The 25,333-nt window shown below is 34.4% G+C and overlaps 1 protein-coding gene across 9 annotated transcripts in view; it reads right to left on the bottom strand.

Moving 5' to 3' along the window:
* The window catches only part of CNTNAP4 (contactin associated protein family member 4), a 336,779-nt gene that overhangs the window by 139,340 nt on the left and 172,106 nt on the right, over positions 1-25,333 (bottom strand). For all 9 annotated transcript variants that reach the window (XR_010114325.1, XM_055299622.2, XM_063612412.1 and 6 more), the window contains exon 4: positions 3,758-3,905. Coding sequence is in view for 8 of the 9 variants with exons in the window: in XM_055299622.2 (XP_055155597.1) it covers positions 3,758-3,905 (148 nt within the window). In the remaining variant the exon portion in view is untranslated. The remainder of the gene's footprint in view (positions 1-3,757; positions 3,906-25,333) is intronic.

Genomic DNA, 25,333 nt, shown 5'->3' with positions numbered 1-25,333 from the left:
TCCTCTAGCTTGGGGTTCTACCATCACTTGCCCAAACGAGTGAAAGCCTTCTAATGAGCTGCTGCCTCCAGATTTCACCCTCTAACCTGTAGCCCTAATTTCAGTCTGAATGACTGTACTCAAATAATCATTCCAGCATCCTCTTTCCTGTGCTTGACTGGGGTACAGCACTTTTCCTATTTGGACCATCCTCTCAGTCTCCCATGTGAAAATATCTGCAACTTTGTTTCAAAATCTACTGTTATAATCTTTCTTATACTAACCAGAATTTATCAATCACTTTATCCCTCACGCCCTATACTCATGCTACAATATTTTATACTTAGTTCATATAATTTTTCCAACATTGCACATGCCTATCCTTATTAAGAAAATATTTATGACTTTAGAATATCTCCCTATACCCAATACCTAGCAGAGTTCTTTTTAGCAAGTACCAATAAATGGTTAAAGGCTCAATACATGTATGATTCACATAGTTATCAAGGGCACTGGCTTAGGAAAATGAGACAGCTGATTTTAAATCCTAGATCTAACATGGGTTGTGTAGTTCTGCAGAAGTTACTAATTTCTCTTAAGTTCACCTTCTTCTAGGTCAGGAGAGATGAAGCATTCTGCGAGGTGTGCTACACTTGAGTGAATGGCTCAGGCAAAGCGCACCTGAGTCACATTAATTTGGGGCAGATGAGTAGGCACAGACGGGGAGGGTGGTTGGTGGCATGCAATCCTTCAAGTCTTCCTCAAGCTCAGGGGAAACCTACTTTGTTGGGCACGGATGAATGTCCTGTGGCTGTGATTCAGTAAAGAAACCCTACCCACTCCCCAACACCACTTCCCTTTTAATAGAGATTTTGGGAGAACGGTCTTTTGTGTCTGGGGAAAATCCAATCTGATATTGGGTCTGTGCTACTTAAGGGACTTGCGGACAAAATCTTGCAACAGGATAATTGTGATGATAGCAACTACAGCCCTTCCTTCTGAGGGTGGGGAAAGCCAGTAGTCCTAGCTATTTCTTTGCCATGCCACCCAGAGCAAGCTGTACGTCTTATTCAGTAGATAATTCTGCTTGCCTCCTCTGACTCCTGCATGAAATGGCAATATTCATGTGCCTGCTTCCCTACATTACTAGGAACAAATCAGAAGATGCTTATTCTTTACAGTCTCTGACACATATTAACTTTAATAAATGATGGCTATATAATATCATGTTTTAATAAATATGTTGTAATGTCAATGCTATGAATAGGTGGAAAATGTGAGCATGACTATGGTGTAACTGAGATATGAAAGTCAATGTGATCAAATACATTCCCATAAGGTACTCATGCCCAACCCATTCTTTGGTTATTTTCTGATTATCTACAAGAATGTTTATCCATTAAGTTTATTACTTTTTCTCCTTTAATAATGGTTTAAAATTACACAAGCATCATTTGTCATTAACTCCTGCCACACTATTTCACTATATGTGTTTAAGTTTGAGTTTAAAATCCTGTTGGCTTCCAGTACTACTACTTCAACCATGGGTCAATGTGAAAAGAATATTGATCAAATACATGGACAGTATGCTCACCCCAAAGATAGCAAATGAAGTTGCAACAAAAAGAACATTCCAGAGAGCTGCAGATCAAGACAGGTGAGGGGGAGGTTTGAGTTATCATTAGCCACAGAGCAGCAGATAACTCAAAAGAACCTGTACCTTAGCTGTCACCACCATGTGGACATTATACCTGGTGCTTTAGAGCCAGCAAAACAGCATAAACAGTCCCACTAAACTGTTGTTCTTAATGTTAAATTTGTTAATATTGAGTTTATATCCTAGGTTTAACGCATACTAAGGGTGTGGTATTGAACAAATTGCCTAATGTTTCTAAGACCCAGTTTTCTTTCTAATAAATGGGTGGTTTTGAGGATTAAATTATTAGTAGGATGTCTACAAAAAATACACGCACAATAACTGTTAGCTATTTTTATACTGTGATAGACAAGTATTTTGCAAGGTGGATGTTCTAAATAAGTGGAGAATATAACTAAATAGGAAGCACTTTGAAATTTGTTTTACTAGTTGTCCATCATGCGGCATGAGCTTTGCTAAGCTCTACGATGCAAAGACAAATAAGACGACTGTCCAAGTTCTAGTTTGTAGGACCATAATTGGGGGTGGGATTTTTTTAATGCATGATTTTATTCAGGTGTACTAATTGTGACATGAGGAAGTAACATGGTGTAGCTAAGCTGGATTGTTGAAGCCACGAAAGCCTGCAATTAAGGTGGACAGATAGTGAGAGGTCAGTTGGCCACTGACTCATCTCTGTTATTCAACAGCTAGAGAAAATGTCAATATAAGCTTGCTTTCTGTAGTTTGGCAAACTTGGCTGCAAACCCAGCTCTGCCACTTCCTCTCTTTGAGGCTTGGGCAAGTCAACCTCTCTAAGCTTTAGCTTTCTCATTTTCAAAAGAGGTAAATGGAGTAGTTACCCAGTAATATTTATCTGGGCTATTTTGAGGAATCGTCAACTGCTTAGAATAGTGCATATAATAAGCACTAAGGAAACGGTGTTATTTCTAGAGTTATAGAAAAGAATGCTATTAATATTACTATTAGTGTTACTGCTATTATTGCTATTAATATTACATTAATACTTTTATTAGTATTATTCTGTAGGCCCTGGAGGAATCGGATCTGTCAAATATGTTTGATGGTAGAGATGGACACTGAGAACATCACGAAATACAGGAGAGTACCCACACAAACCACGCAATGTGATCTCTCTGTCGGATAGTTTAGGCAACTTCAACAAGTCACTTGATCTCTTTATCACGTGCTTTTCTTGTGTAAAGAAAGTGAATCAGAACTTAACTTGGCTTATATCACAAAGTGACAGTGTATGCACGAAAAAAGCTTTAGTAGCTAAAAATACATGTTTACTAGAGAAAAAAAACTATGTCATGAAGTTGAGCAGTACTGGGTTATTTTCCAGATTATTTCATATGTGAGGCTCTGAGCAAATTACTGAACCTCTTCAAACCTCACACTGTTAGTCTGCTAATTGTAAATCATATTAACTAACCCACTGTTCCATAATAAAGTGTATCTACCAGGATAATGTGGCTTGAGGTACACTATCAATAACTCTTAGGTCCCTTCCTCAAAAAAAATGTACATAACAAATGCTTCATTAAGAGGAGACTGAAATCTGTGGTTTCTATCTTTTTTATGTGAAAGTATTTTAAACACATATTATATTCAGGCAGAAGTCTTCTTTTTCTATTAATTTATACTGAGAGCATTGCATATTTAAAGGTGAATTGCATGATACTGTTTTTAGGCTAAAGAGAAAAATATTTTTTGGTTTCATAACATGACTGGTTAAACTAAATGGAACACCGTCCCTTTTATTAGACTCAGGATACCTAAATGAAATATCATCAAATATAACTCATGAAGGAAACTTCTAATATTTGAAAGTTACAACCTAGTCAATAATATTCTATCTGAAGAAATGCATTCACATGTATCAATAAATATGTATCTATCCGTCTATCAAGTGCTTCCATCTCTGAATTAAAATGTTAAAGTTGAACATGAAAGTCAGTATTGGCATGTACGGACACCCACACAAAAGCTTTCCACAAAAATTATTCCTATTTTTTATATCTCTTTACATAGCTAAAAAGTCCATTTCAGTTTGCAGTTTGGCTTTTAAAACATCTCTTTTGATATCTATGCCAGTGTATTGGATAAACAAACACTTACTGTATGCACATCCAAACACTTCGATTCGCATTCCAATTCTGCCCTTGGGGTTCCATTCCAAAGGGATGAAGCGCAGAAATCTGGCTTTGATAGAAGGCTGGAGTCTATAGTACACAACACTGTCTGCATTTGCATTTCCTGAAAAACCCTACAAGAAAAGGGAAAGAGGAAATCAATGTATCTGGAGAACATCCATTTCAGCTTGTCACCTATAACGTCCATGAGCAATGTGTGATCTGCATTTTACTATGAATGGTGCTACCTTCTATAAGAAAATCACATTAACAGTTATGTCATGATGTCTCTCCATCCAGAGAAATTACTGTTGCTTCAACTTTTCTTTTTATTAAGAGAGTCTAAATTCTACCACCCCATTAAACCAGTTTTCAACCATGATACCTGTAATAAAAATTGCTTTTGTAAAATGTAGATTAAACGTAAAAATGTGCCATGTCTGTAGCACTTAACATTGTGAATAGCACCAAAAAAAATGAGAAAATACTCTTCAAGGTTGAAAAACTATCATCTGAGTCAACAAAGAAGTTGCTTACATCATTGATGAATGAATTAAGCTATGACATGTTTTCATTCCTTCACTTTCTCATCTTACTCATTAACATAAAGAAAAGTACCACCCAACATTCAAGTTGGAGCTACACTCAGATAACAGGTTGTTAAATCTCAGCAGCACAATGCCAGATACGCATTCAAATTGTTAAGGGAAATTGGAAGCAATAATAATTTGGAAAGACCTGTAATTAAACTTACGGACTTTAGAATTTGAAAGCTACAGAAATCTTGGGAACTGATGCTAAGCTAGCACAGTCAAACTGCAGATAAGGAAATTAAAGGTCAGAAAGGAAAGAAAAAATATCCCTCCAGTGTTTGCAACCATTGCAACTATTATATGGTAGGACCAGGAGCTATGTTTCTTCCATAAAATCAGGATGCATCGACATAATAGGTAGCTCACCTGTAAAACCCACATACTGCAGCACCCAACATCTAAGCAACTTTTGTTTTCTTCCACACAACACACCGTTAAGACTACAGATGGAGAAGTCAGCATGAAGCAGAAGTTGTTCTACATAATTTACATTTCATTTTTATTTCTCACCTTCCTTGTCATGGTCCTCCTTCTCCTCTGCTCCATCTCTTTCTTTCATAATAAGGGGACATGCAACTACATTTGCAGGTTCAACATAAGTCCCTTGCCCATGATGGGTCAACAAATAAGATCAACCTCATGTAGACTGCATAAGGCAAAGATAAATACACTAGAAACACAAATACCCAGGGTTTCTGATCATTTGCCTGTTTTTCTTTCTACTTCACAAATATCCCTTTACTATCATTTACCAAAACATTTTCTAATACATTTTTGAAAGATTGGGTGTTTTATAGTTAAATTAATTTGATTCTCCTCATCAATCAATCCCCTACCTCCTGCCCCCACTCCACCAGTACCCCATACACTAAATGTTCAAGCTCACATAACACAGGCACAGCTGTGATGGCATCTCCAAATTATATCCAAAATCGGGGCATTTCTTTATTTCAATATGACCACTCAGTTCAACAAAGCATCACCTAACCAGAACTACCCTGACAGCCTCTTCCTGGTCTTTACTATTATTTTGTTCTTTGCCATCACCCCCAATATCTTCCTCTCTGAGCACATAGTAACACTTGTAGAGGTAAATTAAACTATGCCATCCTCAACACTTTCTTTACCACTTAGAACAAAATCTAAACTCCTTATCCAAACACAGTCTTTAGCAACCACCTCCACTATGCTCTAACCACACTGGACCTCCTTGAACAACCCAAGTTCATTCCTCTCAGGGGTTCACACCAGCAGTCCATTCTGCTCTGAAAGTTCTTTCCCCAGATCTTTGCATGCCCAGCTTCTCTTGTCATTTTAAGCTTTGACTAACATATTACCCCAAGACAGGCCCTTTTTGATCACAGTCTCTAAAGTACCTGCGTACCTGACACCCCTCATAAATATCTTGCTATTTTCTCTATATTTCTCGTTATTTTAAGTCGAGTTTCTCTTATTTGATCATTATCTGCCTGTTTATCTAATCCTAGAAAACAAACTCTACTAAAGCAGGGAGGTTTCTTGTATTCCATCCATAATACCTAGAACATTGCTCAGCTCAAAGTGGTTCTCAATAAAATATTTGTTGAATGTGTATGTTAGAGAAAGGCTGAGCTTAAAAACAAAAGTTCAACGGATATCTCAATTACAGGGCCTCTCAGAGCATGCCACGTGCTAATGTGCAAATTGCAATGCATCAACCCATGGCAGGGACACTCACCTAGCGCATCTCAAACATGTAAGGCCAGAGAACTGCTCCCCTCTGTTTTTGCTGTTGCTGCTGCTGTTGTTTTGCAGAGCAAATTTCTAGACTAGTGTTTCCCAGAACATAAATAGAAGAACACCGTTTAATTCCATGGATATTTGGACTCTGATAACCAGACCCCTGAGAAGGTTCCATTCTGTTCCACTGGTCAAAATTTTTTACTGAGGTTTGGTAAGAAAGGTTAGCTATTTTCTATATTGCACTAACAAAACCTTATTCCCACCCAACCTCTAGAGCACTGCAGTCTCAATTTCTATGGAAATCCCGATGATTCGCCTAAAAATTAGATTATTTCAATTTCCTTTAGGATGGCTGATATAGGGCAATGTTTCCTGAACTTAGACTGCACATTTAAACTCTCAGCACTCAGAGCCTGAGCATTGTTTTCGTTCTTTCTCTTTGTGTGTGAATGTGTAAGCTTATGTCTCTTTTTTTTTTCTTTTTTTTTTTTGAGACGGAGTCTCACTCTGTCACCCAGGCTGGAGTGCAGTGGCTCCATCTCAGCTCACTGCAACCTCCACCTCCTGGGCTCAAACAATTCTCCTGCCTCAGCCTCCCAAGTAGCTCGGATTACGGGCCCCAGACACCATGGCTGGCTAATTTTTTTTTGAATTTTTACTAGAGATGGGGTTTCACCATGTTGGCCACGCTGGTCTCAAACTCCTGACCTCAAATGATCTGCCCGCCTCAGCCTCCCAAGGTGTTAGGATTACAGGTGTGAGCCACCACACTCAGCCTGTACACTTATGTCTTTACAAGCTTTCCAAATTAGAGTAATGTGCAGCTTTGGTTGAGGACCTTAGATCTTCTTATACGTTTGATTCTATTTCCTAGGCACCAATGGCAGACTAACACAATCCCTAATTATAATTTATTGCAGAATGAACAGCTGGATGATTAATTACATTACCCTCCAAAAGATCCCACATTTGTTTCAAAATTAATGTAAGTTCAATGATTTTGGCGTCTTAAGGGACTGGGAGAAAAGATGCACAGCAGCAGTGACAGCCGACAGGTAAGTGGAATAAGACATCTGCAAATGACAGCCTTTCACTTTTCACTTGATCAATTTATGAGCTATTTAAATTTTGAAAACATTAAGAATAAATATAAGATACAGTTTATATTAATAATAAAAATATTCTCATATTCAAAACTTTTAGCAATTATCTCTTATGGCGGGTAAGCAAAATTGTGAGGCTGGGGACATGGGACTTAAGCACGTTCCAGTCAAATCTAGATTTTTTAATGGGCATGTATTAATTTTATAATAATAAAATAATGGAGACACACATAGGAAGAGTGCACAGCAATACAGCAGGTAAAAGCACTACTTAGTAGCACTCTGGATACCTTAAATAACTTTCTAATGCCAGTGTCACTTCGAAAAATATGCAGTTACTATTTATTATATTTATTAACTAATCAATAATATTTGCAACTTTTGCTCCACTTGTTGAAATTTTTTCATACATGACCAAGATTCTGCTTTGGATTTTAATATTTAATGGAAATTTTCGGAATGTTTGTGAATGATGCATAGGATTGATGCTACATTACTTTATAAATGAAAAGTCCAGTGCATGCTATTGAGTTTCAAATGTATTCCTTTGCCTAGGAAACTTTCCTCAATTTGCTATGAAGAATTGTTACCATAACAATTCATAAAGGAATGCATGGATTTAAATATCTCTTTATCTTTTTAAAAAAATAATAATTTTATTACAGGGACATTTATGTCTTCCTTTAAAGATTCAGAACTTTAGTATATGTCAGGATTACTTGAGGTGTTTTTTTAGAAACAAATCTTGCACCTGTGTACTAAATTTGTGGGGAGGGTCCTGAAATTTGCATTTCGAATGCATGCCAAGCTAATTTTGTGCTTTGAATCTTTGCCTCACTCTTAAAGTACTCTTCTGGTTTGTGCATAAATCCTGTTCTTCTATGTTCCCTATATTATCTCAAAACTTTCCAGAGAGAAAAAAAATTTTAGAAGGTCTCACTTCTTGTTGAGGGTTAAGATTTCAATATATGAAGTTTGGGGAGACACAAATATTTGGACCATAACAACTAGTGATTGTGTTCTATGTTACCAATTTAAATGTTTTCCACATGAAATTTAGGGGCTCAGCATCAGACATAGCAGAGATGTGTTAGCTAGCTTTAATATTTGCATCAACTCTGTGAAGTAGTTATTTTTGTACCCACTTTACAACTGAGGAAAATGAAAATTATAGAGGTTATGTGCCTAAAGTCACACAGCTAGAAAGTGGCAGAGCAAGGATTTAATTCCAGGCTTTTCTGACTCTAAAGCCCATAATTTAGCTAAGCCATCAAAAGGCATCACTTCAACAGAACATGAAAGCAAACAACTTACCCTAGAGGAAATTTAATATTTTATCTGAAGCTTTTTTCATTTTTCCTCATAATTTATATTTAAAACCTTTTACACATTTTAGAATAATGCAACTTAGGTTACTGTTGAACTGGGACTCAGCTTTACCAGTTGACTTTTATAGACAAAGAGATTTCTATTAAACTTTATATCTTCCCAAAATTATTGGAGTCAAATAAAAATAAATGATAAGCATTCAATAACCAATAAGACTCTTGCATATAAATAGTAACCTCCTAATAGACATAGAATATAAATATGTTATATTATTAAGTACATAAAATATCTAGAAGTAAAATGAACTTTATATGTCTTACGTGATAAAAACCAAAAAGCCTTCATTGTATTTTTCTTTTCTTTTAGACTTGGTGATTCCCAAACTCAATGAGGTATTCATAGATGGTTTAGGAGTGTATTTTAACCAAGAAAATTTATGGAGTTAATGAATTAAAGTTTCTCACAGGATTTGAAGTATTTCCAAAGTGATTCTAAAGTTTATGAAGAGGCATGATAGCACTAATTTCTTTTTCAAATATTAATTGAGCAACTCATGTATAAAAGCCAAGAAGTCCAAAGAGAGATGCCGATATGGCAATTTGTAAGATGCTCTAAAACGTCACTGTTATAAATCAGAAACATGGGACCCATTACACATAGTTGCATAGCAGATTCTGCAATTATATAGAAATCAGGCCAGCTCCATCCAAATAAACAGCAGCACCAGTACAAGTTCAACAAAGAAACAGGGAAGCATGAAAATCCCCTGTCATTAATAACCTCCCTTATTGTGAGAATTCTTGTGACCTACATGTGCCCTACACATGACCTATTTTCAAGTACAATTCATTTTGACATAGTCAGCTGACATTCAGACGCTAAACAAATCACAGCAACATGCTGTCAAATAGAAATCGCTTTTTAATTTTATGATATCAGGTATAAATCTTTACTAAATGTGCCTCCCAAAAGGTTATCTAGTCTAGAAAAGTATATAATAAAAGCAAAGAGAAATAAGTACAATGGAAAAGTGGAAAATTTGCTAACATAAACCCAGATAAGAGTAACTTTTAAACAAATGCTGAACAAGACATCAGGACTGTATCTTACCAAGTTGATTCAGTCTTGATTATGAATGTATAATTCATTTAATATAATAAAGAAATAGCAATGAGAATCCACTAATCAAATGAGAATGTTAAGTTTTGAGCTGCACATATAATAAATCTCAATTTTCAAAATTAAAGGGAATGGAATTTTATTTAATAAACTCAGTCTCTACCACCTTCCAAAACTACTGAATATTATTAAAATATTTATTTGAAGGAACACAAAATTATTAACGATAACTTGATGAGACCCCTTGTGCGAATCATTATATTAGAATCTATGGAGATACAAGTTATAAAATATACTATTTAGTGCCTTTTGCATAAAAGGGTTTAAATTCCCAAGACAGATCAAATAGCCAGAAGAGAAAAAGCACATGAAAGATGCAAACTTGGCTGTAATCTGTAACTATTGTTGAAACACAGCAATAAATTGTTTTATGAGAGATATGTGGACAAGTCATAAAGCTTACATTTACATTAGGGTATTATATGTACAATCTTGTGGAAGACTAAATTTTTATTGAGATGGAAAATAACTAAAAATTCACATTATGGTACTGCTGGACTGGAAATTCTGAACCCTCCTTTTGGAATAAAAAAAAAAAGAGTTGAAGAGATAAAACTATAATAAAATATTAAATGTCCAAGATCTAGAAGAAGAAAACCCAAAGAGGTGAGCCCGGCATTTGAGGCTTTCTCTTTAGGGATAACTAAAGGATTTCTGAAGAGGAGAAACAGAAGCTGGGTAGTTTTTTTTTTTTGTTGTTGTTGTTGTTGTTGTTTTGGTCATCGTTTTATGAGTAGCTTTCATGGGGTTAGGGACAAAATTTTAGTTCTAGAGCCCTCAAAGAAGAGAATATTTTACAGGCTTGCACAGGCTTTTTGTAAGAATTTAGAGGATCTACTTTTTAGGATAAAGGGAAAGCCGGAGATGGGACAGCCCTGCACGGAGATTAAAGGTAAACTTCCCATCTTTCCAATCTGTGGAGAATTATAGTGAGGTTGTCAGAGAGGTTCAGTGCTTCTGGTTGCCTGTAAAAGTGAATGAAAGTACACTATGCAGAAAGATAGCCTTCTAGGCCTAAAATTATCTATTCATTTTTTTCTGATGTGTCCTATGTACATTAAAAAATACTAAAATAGCAGCAAAAACTGTTCTTAAAGGGAAATTAATATTTATCTCCTATAGAATATACATTATTCTAATACATATTCTACAGAATATACATATTATTCTAATGTTAGAATATATTAGAATATTTATACACACACACACAGTACTCATCTCAGAGTGAAACACTGCTCTACACTGCACCACAAGAAAAAAGACAAACAAATTAGAAATCAGCGACTTTTCTTAGACTCATCAGAGAACTGAGCTTTCGTGGTGCTATAGAATAAATTGCACCCTCTCAAAATTCATATGTTGAAGCCCTAACCCACAATGTGACTGTATTTGGAAACGAGGTCTTTGGGAGGTATTCAAATTTTGATAAGGTCATGAGGTGGGCCCTTCATGAGGAAATTAGTGCCCTTATAAGAATAGGAAGAGAGCTCAGACTTCTTTTTCTTCACCAGGTGCAGATACAGTAGAGAGATAGCCATCTGCAAACCACAAATAGGACGCTAATCAAGAAGTGAATTGGGTAGCACCTTGTTCTCGGACTTCTCAACCTCAAGAACTATGAGTAATAAATGTCTGTTGTTTAAGTCACCCAGTCTATGGTATTGCTTATAGCAGCACAAGCTAGTACACATGACACAACACCATGTTGAAGTCTAGAGGGACAGGACCATCCAAAGAGTCAGAGCTGAGATCCATCCACCTGGAACAAAAGCCACTGGCACCAGAAACTGACAGGAAAACTTCTATGATAATTTTGATGAATCTCTGGAAACTGAGTGTAGACTAGCATGAGAGTGAGAAGCTCCTGACCACAGTTTTAGAGGGCTCCACATTTCTGTGGGCTTTACCTCCAAGAACCCATCCATGCATTCTATGAAGATTAGAAAAAGATTCCCTCTGGCTCTGTCAGGAAGCGGGAAAGGGAATGACTGTGAAGTATGCTGAGGGTTTTCTTCATAACAAAGGGCTATTCTCCTGAAGAAAAGACTTTGCCAGAACCTCTCCCAACTGGGGGGCAGTACTTCTCCCATTCCAGCCTCGGTACCCTTCCTGTCTTACCTAAGGACAAAAAAAGCAACAGGAGTCAGAGCTTCACAGAAATAGATTGGAAACCTAGTAGCCAGGAAAGAAAGTAGCTGGCAGGAGGGAAAAAAGCTATACCACCAGAGATATGCTTGTGAAGGTCACAGTTCTGAGACAACAACCCAATGAAACACTTAAATTGAGTTGGAATATTACAGAACACTGCTCCTCTTACACATCGACCCACCACACAACGGCAGTCCAGTGCAATAATACTGGATAACAGTTGAAAGACTTAAAAAACAAAGGCTGCCTCTGAAGAGAATTTAAGTCAAAAGGAGGAATAGAAACAAGTGCATTAGATGAACTGGGAACATCTGGTACCTACAGTACCTATAGCAAATCTAAACTGTAACCCATTTCTTGCCAGAGTAATATAAATCTTCATACTAACAACTTATTTGTCTTAGTTTCTATTGTCATCAGATACAGCACATTTTGGTTTCAACAAAAAATTACAAGCAATGCCAAAAAGTAAGAAAAAAAAAAAACCCCACACTCTGCAGAGACAAAACAATTATCAGAACAAGACTCATATATGCCACAGATGTTGAAAATCAGACAAGGGCTTAAAACAACTATGATTAATATGCTAAGGGGTCTAATGGAAAAAGCGCACAACATGCAAAAACAGATGGGTAATGTAAGCAGAGAGATGAAAACTCTGTGAAAGAATCAAAGAGAAATGCTACAAATTAAAAATGCTGGAACAGAAGTGAAGAATGCCTTTGATGGGCCCATCAACAGATTCAATACAACCAACAAAAGATCAGAAGATTGTGCACATGTACCCTAGAATTTAAAGTATAATAAATATATATATATAAAAGAAAAGAAGATACAAATTTCTCAAGCTGTAATAGAAAAAGAAAAAAAGCTGTAATAGAAAAAGAAAAAGAAAAAAAGCAGAAGATAGTATCAAGAATTGTGGGCAATTATAAACGTTGTAACATATGCGTAAGTGGAATACCAGAAGGAAAAGATAATAGATCAAAGAAATATTTGAAGTAATAATGGCCAATAACTTTTCAATATTAATGACAGACACTGAACTGTACATCCAGGAAGCTCAGAGAATAAACATGAAGATTAAAAACCGAAACAAAAACTATTCTGAGTCATATCAGATTCAAATTATAGTAAACCAAAGACAAAAACAAAATTTTGGAAGAAGCAGAGGGCATCGAAAGGTAGCTATATTACTGACAGAGAAAGAAAGATAAAAATTACATTGGACTTTTCATCAGAAAACAAACAAGCAAGCAAAGAGCGGAGTCAAATATGTAAAGCATTGAAAAAAGTAAAAATAAAACTAGAACTCTACATCCAGAGAAACTTCCCTTCCAAAGTGAAGGAGAAGTGAAGACTCTCAGGCAAACAAAACCTGAGGGAATGTGCATTGAGAGCATCCCTTCCCTACAAGAAATGTTTGAAGAAGTTATTCAGACAAAAGGAAAGTTATATAGCTCAGAAATCTGGATCTACATTGAGAAAGGAAGAACATTAAAGAAGAAATAAAAGAAGTAAGATGATTTCTTTTTCTTATTCTTAATTTAATCATTAGTTAAAAGATAAATGTTTTAAAATAATAATCATGTATTGGGTGCTTATAGCACATGGATAAATTAAATGAATTTATTTTTATTGCATATTAATATTACATTCACCTAAATTACAAATGAATGATGTCAGGTACATAAGGCAGAAGTTAGGAATACTCTGTTATAAGGGACCTGCACTATATAATAAGTAGAATAGTACTCTTAATATTTGAAAATGGACTTTGGTTTAGTTTAAGGCAGTCACTGACAATTTTTTAAAGTATAATTGATACAGTAAAAGAGGAGATAAAATAGAATCATAGAAAATTTTCAATTAAAATCAGATAAGGAACTTAAAATGGGGCAAAAAATTAAAAACAAATGCAACAAATAGAAAACAGTTAAAAGTATGATAGATATTAATTCAAATATATCACTAATCACTTGAAAAGTGAGCAATCTAAATATATCAATTAAAGAGATTGTCAGAATATACAGAAAGAGTAGACCGAGCTATGTTGTCTACAAGAAATCCACATTAAATATAGACTAACATACATTAAAAATAAATGGATGAAGAAAGATATATCACACGATAACACTAATAAAAAATAAAAGCTGGAGGAGATACATTAATTTCAGACAAAGAAACCTGCAGAACAAGGGAGATTATTCGGGATAGCAAGAAACATTTCCTAAAGACAAAGTGATCAATTTTCCAAGATGGTGGAATAATCCTAACTGTGTAGGCAACTAACAGAGTTGTTACATGAGGCAAATACTGATAGAATGGCAAGTTAAAAACAGAGAAGCCCATTATTATAGTTGGAATAATTGACGTATCAAGGAAGCAGGAAAACAGTAAGAATATAGAAGACCTGAACATCACTATTATTCACCTACATTTAAATAATATTTTAAGAACATTTCACCCAACAACAGCAGACACACTCATCTTAAGCTCACATGGAACATTCACCATGTATTATAGGTCATAAAACATACACTTGCAAATTTATAAAAATAGAAATCACACAATGTATGCTCTCAGGCCATAAAGGAATTAAACTATAAATCAATAACAGAAAAATAACTAGAAAGTTCCTAAACATCTGAAAAAAATTCAAGTTAAAAATAGAAGTTTCATGTGAAATTATCCAGAATTTTTAAATCTATATGAAAATGAAAATATAACATCAAAATACGCAGTATAGAGCAAAACCAGTGTTTGAGGAAAATTTGTAGCATTAAATGCATATATTAGAAAACAAACAAAGTTCTAAATAAATAACCCAAGTTTTCACCTTAGGTTATTAGAGAATTTAGAATTGAAGTCTAAAGAACGCAGAAGGAAAGAAATTTGAAAAATTAGAGCACAAATTGATAAAATTGGAAACAGGAAAATATTCGAGAAAATCAACAAACTTAAAGGTGGTTCTTTCAAAAGTTTGCTAAGATTGATAAACCTCTAGTTTGCTATCTATGGGGAAAAAAGGGAAAGAAAAGACCCAAATTATCAATATCACAAATGAAAGCGAAGTCACCAATATTGAGCCCACGGATATCAGAAGAAGAAAGGCAGACGATAAATGAGTTAAGGATAGAAGTTAAGACATTAGTGGGAAAAATACAGCAAATTAAAGCCAAAAATTAAGAAGCAGTTTAGAAAAGAATGAATAATTGACAAAAATAAGGCAGAGTTAAAAAAACAGTATATCTCTACAATGGGAAATTAATAAAAAAAGACATAAACTGATGATGTACTCAACAACGTAAAACAATTTAAAAAGTATTTTGTAGAATGAAAAATGCCAGAAATAAAAGTGAACACTAGATGATTTCATTTATATAAAATTCTAGAATAGTAAAAATACTCTATAGTGACAGAAAGCTGATTATTTCCAGGGTCAAGGTTTTATGAGGATTGTCTACAAAGGAGCATGAAGGAACTGTTGGGTGAGGGATACATTCTGATTCCTCTTTGTGGGGTTAATTAAACAGGTGTTTACACTTATCAGAACTCATCAATTTCTGCACTTTATTTGGGTGCATTTTATGGCAACTAAATACTTTCTCAATAAAATTGATTTTAAAGGTAATAAATAGTATTATACCATAAAACATGTATTAATTCAACTATTATTAGACTTTGAATTCTAATTTAAATAATAAATTCTAAAAAGATATTTTTACACTACAAGCAAAACTCAGATAGCCCATGATTATTTTATGATATTACAGAACTTATAAACTATGTTAGATATGCTCATTTTATTTAAGTTCGATTTAAAAACAAACTCCTTATTGATTATAAATATATTTTGTAGAATCTTTGAAGAAGGTCATGCAATATTAAATATGTTTTAAAATAATCTAAGCAGGGAAGTAGTAAGAAGATGTACAAATGAGGAAACAGTGGTCATATGTATCAAATAGCATTCAGTATAATTGCATATTTCATCTGTGTGTGTTTAGAAAACATACTTCATAAATACATTTGTTTTATAAATCTGAAAGAATATACACAAAATTTGGGGGAATTGTGTTTATCCCGAATTTTGGAAATTCAGACTATTGTAATTCTTTTTCATTTTGATGTCTGTATATTCTTCTTTCTACAAGAGGTATTATCCCTCATGATTAAAATACATATCAATAATTACCAAAATTGGGGAAAAAAAAACATAAGTTGGTTTTTGAAAAGAACGTTTAAGTTAACAAAACCCTAGTTAGGATTGATCCAGGAAAGAAAAAAATGGGAGACATGAATAAACAATATCAGTAATGCAAAACAGCACCTTACGATGATCCTGTACACATCAGAGTAATAATGATATTTCAAATTATGCCACTAATTTTACAAACTTAAATGAAATAAATTCCAAACCAATCGCCACTTACCAAAACAGATGAGAAGAGGAAAACCTGAACTGCCTACATCTGTTAGATTAAATGCATAATTGTAAACATATTCACACAGAAAATTGCAGGCTTCGATGTCTTTCCTAGTGAATTCTTCTAAACATTTAAGGACAAAATCAGACCAATATTAAACAGGTACCTTCAAAGAGCAGAAAAACTGAGAGTGCTTCCCAGCTTGTTTTGTGAGGCCAGCACAACCCTGGTATTAAAATCTGACAAGGAACTTGCAAAAAGGAAAATAAAAGTCAATCTTACTCATGAATGCAAATCCAAAACTCCTTAAAAATAGTTTAAAAATGATTCTACAATATACAAATATAGAAAAAATAATAAATCATATCTCAATAGAGTTAATTCCAGGAATGCAAGAATTGCTTAATATTTAAAAGTCAATGTAATTTATCACATTAAATAACATATGGTTTTCTCAACAAATACAGAAAAAGCATTTAATAAAATGTAATATTCACACATGATTAAAATTTTTAGCCCAGCAGGCAATTTCTAACTCTGCAAAGAGTATCTGTAAAAATCATACAGCAAGTATCATACGTTATAGGAAATGCTGAGAGCTGCTTTGTGTTTGAGAATGTGACAAGTATGTTCTGTACAGACCCTTTCATTAAACATGTAATGAACTTCTAGTCAGAGTCATAAGGCAAGAAAAATATTTAACAGGTAGTAGGATTGGAAAGGAAGAAATAAAACTGCCTTTATTTATAGGTGTATGAGTGCATATGCAGGAAATTTGAAAAATCTAGAGAGTTAGTTTAGCAAGTCTGCTAGATAAAAGTCTATATATAAAAATGAATTAAACATTTATACAAAAGCAACAGAAAGTGAAATTTTTGAATGACATTTACATTAGTATCAAACTATATTATTTAACTGTAAAAAGCTAATAAAACATATTTAATGCCTTTACATGAAAATTATAAAATATGGAGAAAAATTTAAAAGGCTTATATTAGAAAATACAATATTGAGGCCAGGCGCGGTGGCTCACGCTTGTAATCCCAGCACTTTGGGAGGCCGAGGCAGGCGGATCACGAGGTCAGGAGATCGAGACCACAATGAAACCCTGTCTCTACTAAAAATACAAAAAAAAAATTAGCCGGGTATGGTGGCGGGCGCCTGTAGTCCCAGCTACTCGGAGAGGCTGAGGCGGGAGGATGGCGTGAACCCGGGAGGCGGAGCTTGCAGTGAGCTGAGATTGCACCACTGCACTTCAGCCTGGGCGACAGAGCGAGACTCCGTCTCAAAAAAAAAAAAAAAAAAACATACAATATTGAAAAGATGTCAATACTCCTAAATTACTCCTAAATTAATATATAGATTCTATCAAGTTCAAACCAATGTTTGTCTGTGTGTGCACAAATTACAAGATAGTTACAAATTTTATGTGGAAATGTAACAAAATGGAAATCACCAAGATACTCCTGAAGAAAAACAAAGTTGGAGGGTTTTTTGTACTGGATATTAAATCTTATAATGTTATAAAAAATAAGAAAATGTCATATTGGCAGGTTCTTCAAACAGATCATTGGAACAGAACAGAGAATCCAGAAACAGATTCAGCATGTATGGAGAGTGGATTATTAACAATGTTTGCCATGCAGAGCAGTGGGGAGAAAAATAATTCTTTTAAATACATGGTGCTGTATAAATTGGATATCCACATTGGAAAACAATTTAAAAAGAAAAATCTAAAAATCAAAAAAGTTGAGTTTATGGACATAGAGAGTAGACAGATGGTTACTAGAGGCTGAGAAGTGTAGTGGGGGGCTTGTGGGGAGGTGGGGATGGTTAACGGGTACAAACAAATAGAATGACTAAGACCTATTATTTGATAGCACAACAGGGCGACTATAGTCAACAATAACTGTATATTTTAAAGTAACTTAAAACTATAATTGGATTGTTTGTAACTGTAAGGATAAACACTTGAGGGAATGGATACCTCCATTCCCCATGATGTGCTTAGTTCACACTGCATGCCTGTATCAAAACATTTCATGTACCCATAAAAAATTAAAAAGAAAGAAATTTTTAAAGAAGGATTGATCGCTACCTCAAACCATATGCAGAAGTGAATTCCAGGAAGACTGTAGATATAAACGTGAAAGGCAAAACAGTAATGTTATAGGAAGATAACATAGCTGAATATTTTCATGATTTGAAGAAGTTCAACAATTTTCTTAACCATGACAGGAAACTGATGTCAGAATACATTAAGAACTTTGTTCATCTAAAAATGTTGTAACAGAAAGAAACCACAGAATGGTAAAACCTATTTTTCAGTATATTAGTATCCAGAATACATACCAAACTACAAAGCAGTGAGGAAAAAAAGAGAAAAAAAATATTTAAATGCCTAACAAATCTATGAAATAGTTGCTAATCTTATTAGACATTGGACAATGCCAATTAGAACCAAAGTGTGAGAGTTATGCACCTCAACTAGAATGGCTAAAAATGAGGGTAACAATAAAAACCTAAAACAAAAGAAAATTAATACCAAGTGTTTTCAAGAATGTGGAACAAATGGAATTTTAATACACTGCTGTTGAAAATATAAATTGGTATAATTTCCATTAAAATTATTTTGCATTTTCTACTAAAATTAAATATATATACATTTTTTATGAGTTGGCAATTCCACTCTGAAGAATGATGTACCCAACGCAAAATCAGGCAGTTTTCCAGCTAGCAAAAGACATGTATGTACATGAATTTTTTGAAGCATTATTCATAATTGCCCCAAAGTATAATTCACATGTCCAATTATAGAATGGATTTTTAAATACTGGTATATTTTTAAATTATATTTTTTAATTTTATTGTTTATACTTTTATTTATTTTCATTACTGTAGGACATTTCATTATATAAAAATAAATCAGTTATACCTACGTAGACACAGCATGGGTGTTTTTCATAAGCATGATGTTAACCCAAGGGGCCAGATATTTAAAAGTTCATATAGTATGATTCCTTCTGTATATAATTCAAAATAAGCAAAACTAATCTATGGCAATAGAATTCATGATCATGATTATTTGGTGGGAAGAGGGAGGTAAGAGTCAACAGTAAGGGCATGAAAGTTACAATAATATGCTTGGCCTATGTAATATTTACATAGCATGTTCACTTTTTGATAGTCCAATGAGTTCTATATACATTTATCCTTTTTGTCTTTTTCTGAATGTGTATTGTCTTTCATTATAAAAAGTTACATGAAAATAAACATGCTAACTATGAAAAAGAAATAGGTCCTTGGCACTTTAAAAAATAGTTCAGTGAAGACAATCAAGATTTAAATTTTGCATGTATTTATCCAAAAGCAAAAATAGAAGATTTTTTTAAGAATACCTCATTAAAATTCTATTTTTCGCTTTTGTGCTTTTCTATAGATCATTAAGAACACTATGAGAAATACCTTTCAACTTCAGATTTTAGATATCACATAATTTATCATGCATTATACCATAAAGAGCTCGATTAGCATCTGTCATTTTACCATTAATATTACTAAGAATAATGGCATTCTTATGACCATTACCATCAAAATCACTATTGTTCAGTGCTGAAAGAAAACTACTGAATTCCCCACTAGAGACATTATAAAATTTAAAGTAAATTACTCCTCATTTACCTGTATATTCTATTAATGCTTTTATACAGTCATTCTAATATATTGATTAGCCTTCAGACTACTTCAAAATGTCATATATTTATTAAATAAATTGCTAATTGTTTTCCCAAATGGAAACTTAAACACGTGCTTTAGAAAGAGACTCGCAATCAAGCAACATTTCTAAGCAGATTAAAATAAATATCCAGTTTATTATACTTAATTTGAAAAATAAGAATGTTTAAAAAGTTTGAATAGAGTTCAACCAGCCCTTACTGTTTCTTAGAGTTCAGAGCTAACGACCCTCATTACGGCCTCTGAAGCCATATATTATTTAATTTATATTAATAATGATATTACTGTATGTATGGATGTACATTAATGTATACTTCATATTGTAATGTATATTGTGATGTACATTAGAAACTATATACCTTATTTAGCTGAGTACCACTGTATCTTTATGTAGATCTTAACCTATACTTTCATAGACGCTAGACACTGGGAGAAACTCAGCAACCTCTGAGACATGCCCAATTGTAATATTAAGATTTAGCGAATACAAAAATTGATGATCTCTATAGTATTATTTTTTAAGTTGCCGCCAACTTTTACCAAATGTTTTTTAGGACACACAGAGAAATGTACGATGGTGTGTTATTTTGGGTTGTTTGACTTTCAAATTCTGTACAATTTAGTCACATAATTAAAGTTTCATTATACAGAAAGTCAAAAGAGAGAGTATTTTATTTAGTAATAATGTAATCACAGCTTAACCTATTCTTCACAAAGACAAACTCATCTGTCATTTGGGAGCACAGGGTGAATAAATGCATGCGGGAGACACTGTTTTAGACTGGTATAAACTGTCAGTAATACCTGCCCATTTGCATTACCTTTTGAAACATTGCCAGATGTAACAAAACTACAAAACAAATCAGTAAATGGCTCACGTACCCATGGGTATCTTGATATAGATAAATGGAACAAGAAAAGGGAAAGCTTGAAGGCTTTAATACATGTTCTCCATTTTTAATGCTAGGATGTCTGAAATTTGGGAAATATTTCTTCTACTCAACACAGATGACAAATTCTCATTTATTTCGTGTTCAAAAAAAATCTTCTTAGTCTTTGTAGACAACTTTTTTCAAGCATCGACAACCATTATTCCAGCAACAAGTGAAATATTAATACTGCCTTCAAGCCCTTTCCATAAAGATAAATTAAGTATGCTCATCCAAACCTTTGTACTGGAGACCTTAGTACGACCTGGGAAAAAAAAAAAAAAAAAAAACCCAAATAAACAAGACAATCCTGGCTCTTAAAAGATGGGGATCCATCACTTAACAGCTGGAAAATCTTGAATCAGATTCCTAAACCTCAGTTTCTTTATCTATAAATTGGAGATAAGAATACTTACTTCCAAAGTCTGATATCCAAATTAAGTACGATGAAGAGATTAACATCTGCCTCCTTCATAACAAGCCTCAATAACATGCAGTTGTGATTGTTGTGCTGTATAGTGATTAAGTCTTCACAGATGGCACAGTGTTACAGACAGTTTATTAGTCTCTGAATCTCATTACTTGAGTTTAACATCCAAGTGACCCCACTAGAGAGTAAAAGGAGAAATAGCAATGCCTCTCTATATAGTTTGATCAAAGTGACAATTCCATTTGGGAAATAAAGCCAAATAATTATTTAAATGTAGTAGACAACATTTTTAACCTCAAGACAAAAGATACCAATAAAATACTTCCTAGGAAAGTTACTTCAACAAAAATAGTTTTAATTTCTTTAATGTAGAGTTTTATTTTCTTCTTAACTAGTTTGCCTTTGCATATAATTTTTGGAAATTATACTTCAGCCAGTGTAATTATAGCACCATGCAGCAACCAGAAGTTCCTAAATATCCATATTGTTTCTATTTCAATGCAATTTAGATTAGTTGATTAACATTTTCAAATTATTTTAAAGGTGCATACATAACTTTTTTTTTTTTGGAGACGGAGTCTCGCTCTGTCACCCGGGCTGGAGTGCAGTGGCGCAATCTCGGCTCAGTGCAATCTCTGCCTCCCGGGTTCACGCCATTCTCCTGCCTCAGCCTCCTGAGTAGCTGGGACTACAGGCACTCGCCACCGGGCCCGGCTAACTTTTTTTTTTTTTTTTTTTGTATTTTTTAGTAGAGATGGGGTTTCACCGTGGTCTCGATCTCCTGACCTCATGATCCGCCCGCCTTGGCCTCCCAAAGTGCTGGGATTACAGGCTTAAGCCACCGCACCTGGCCAGGTGCATATATAACTTTTATACATATTTGTATGCATCCTCTGAAGTCACTTCATATAACATATTGCATGTGATTTTAATGATGCTGTATAAATACTTTAAACTCTGCTTATTTTAATTTTAAGAAACTACATTATTCATAATATATAAAATAACCATAAGTGTTTCTGTAAGGAACCAGATAAAATGCCTGGCTGCTCCCTAAAGATTAAAAAAATTAAAATAAATGTATCTGAGGGGGAATTCTTTAGTATTCCAATGACACCGTATTAGGGCTTATTTTACACTTAAGTGATATTTATTAATGCCACATGTAGTGTAAAGCCTATTGTGCCATACATTCGAATTTTCCTTTGAATTCTTCCAGGACAGTCACAAAATCTTAGGCCACAAATGTATAGTAATGAAAAAAAGAATAACAGACATAATGACTCATTCTGGCTTTGTTCCCGCGGGTTTGAAAACCATAGCTCTGTAAGAATAGGAATAAGCATCTTCACTGAATATATGTACCTTCAGCAATTCCTCAGGGACTCAAATCTTAATTGAGTGGCAGATAGTGGATGAGGTAAAACTACACAGAGAACATGTTCAGAGAATGGACTCTGAAATCAATAGTCCTCACGAAGAAATTCTCTTTTGTATCATATTGAGGTCTTTGGAAAGTTGTTGTCTTAAAAAAAATAGTAATAATAAAATGCCGTTTTCCAGTTAACTATTGAGAATTTGAAAAACAACTGAGTACTTGATGGTGCAAATAAATTATTGTTCATTTCTTTAGATTCTATTTTAAGAAAAGCTCTTACCTTTCAGGAATTTGCAAACAAATATTTAAGGATATAAAGCTAGGAAGTTTGAAATTTGCTTCAAAATAATACAGAGCATGGGCAACATATGAAAGAGTTGCAGGGGGGAGAAATGGCTACGGGGTTGATGGTTGGGACCTTGGAATGGGTACAAGAGGGTTGGTTTTGCTACTGTGTTCACTTGTGTGTATCTAGTGAATGTGGGTGGTGGTTAATTATTAATAGATTAACAACTGTTAATTGTTAATTAGTAGATTAACTTAATTGTTAAGCAATAGCTTAATTAAATTAGTTCTATGTAAGAAGCTTAGTAATTTACAAGCTAATATATTCCTTTATAACATTTCTTTACTCATCATAGGTACAGACACCTCAGAGGTACTGTGGATTCGGTTCCAGACTATCACAATAAAGTGAATATTTTGCAATAAATTTCATCACATCAAGTTTTTTGTTTCCTAGTGCATATAAATTGTATCTTCATATTTTAGTAAGTGTATAATAACTATACGCCTTAAAAATGTATATGCCTTAATTTTAAAATACTTGATTGCTAAAAAAAATACTAATGATAATCTCAGTCTTCAGTAAATTTTAATCTTTTTCCTGGTGGAGGTTCTTGCCTGGATATTGACGGCTGCTGACTGATCAGGGTGGTGGTTGCTGAAGGTTGGGGTGACTGTGGGGTGAATTTTTAAAAATAAGATAACAATGAAGTTTGCCACATTGATTAACTCTTCCTTTCATGAAAGATTTCTCCTTAGCATGTGATGCCATTTGATATTCCACCCGTAGCCAAACTTCAAGATTAAAGTCAGTCCTCTCAAACCCTGCCACTGCTTTATCAACTAAGTTCATGTAATATTCTAAATCCTTTGTTGTCATTTCAACTATGTTCATAGCATCTTCACCAGGAGTAGATTCCATCTCAAGAAACCACTTTCTTCTCTCATTCATAAGAAGCAACTCCTCATCCATTAATGTTTTATTATAAGATTGCAGCAATTCAGTCACATCTTCAGGCTCCAATTCTAATTCTAGTTCTCTTGCTATTTTCACCACATCTGCAGTTCCTTCCTCCACTGAAGTCTCGAACTCCTCAAAGTCATCCCTAGGGGTTGGAATCAACTTCTTCCAAATGCCCATTAATGCTGATATTTTTACCTTCTGAGTTACAAATGTTCTTAATAGCATCTAGGATGGTGACTGCTTTCCAGAAGGTTTTAAATTTACTTTGCCCAGATTAATTGGAGGAATCAGTAACAATAAGAGCTACAGCCTTACAAAATGTATTTCTTAAAAAATAAGGGCTAGACACAGTGGCTCTTGCCTGTAATCCCAGCACTTTGGGAGGCCAAGGTGGGCAGACTATTTGAGCCCAGTAGGCTTCAATAGTGGGTTTCAAATATTCAGTAAACCATGCTGCAAACAGATGTTCTGTCATCTGCATGTACATTACAGAGAAGAATTTAGCATAATTCTTACGTGTCCTAGCATTTTCAAAATGGTAAATGAGCATTGTCTTCAACTTAAAGTCACCAACTGCATTAGTCTCTGACAAGCGAGTCAGCCTGTCCTTTGAAGTCAGACATTGACTTCTCCTCTCTAGCTATGAAAGTTCTAGATGGCATCTTCCAATAGAAGGCTGTTTCATCTATGTTGAAAATCTGTTGTTTAGTAAAACCACCTTCACCTATGATCTTAAATACATCTTCTGGATAACTCACTGCAGCTTCTTCCTAAGGATTTGCTGCTTCACCTTGTACTTCTATGTTATGGAGACAGCCTCTTTCCTTGAACCTCATGAACAAACCTCTACTAGCTTCCAGCTTTCTGCTACAGCTTCCTCACCTCTCTCAACCTTCGTAGAATTGAAGAGAGCTTAAGGCCTTGATCAGGCTTTGGCTTAAGGGAATGTAGTGGCTGATTTGATCTTCTATTGAGACCACTAAAACTGTCTTCGTATCAGCAATAGGGTCATTTCACTTTCTTAACATTCATGTGTTCACTGAAGTAGCACTTTTTATTCTCTTCACAAACTTTTTCTTTGCATTCACAACTTGGCTTAATGTTTGCTGCAAGAAGCCTAGCTTTCTGCTTATCTTGGTGGACAATGTCTTCCTAAGCTTAGTCATTTCTAGTTTTTGACTTAAAATGAAAGACACATGACTCTTCCTTTCACTTGAATACTTAGAGGCCATTGTAAGGTTATTAATTGGTCTAATTTCAATATTGTTGTCTCTCAGGAAATAGGGAGGTCCAAGGAGAGAGAGAGAGATGTGGGAACAGCCAGTTGGTGGGGGAGT

The sequence above is a fragment of the Symphalangus syndactylus genome, chromosome 11 (assembly GCF_028878055.3).
Source record: "Symphalangus syndactylus isolate Jambi chromosome 11, NHGRI_mSymSyn1-v2.1_pri, whole genome shotgun sequence".
Lineage (NCBI taxonomy): Eukaryota > Metazoa > Chordata > Mammalia > Primates > Hylobatidae > Symphalangus > Symphalangus syndactylus.
This window is presented reverse-complemented; position numbering and strand designations above follow the sequence as displayed.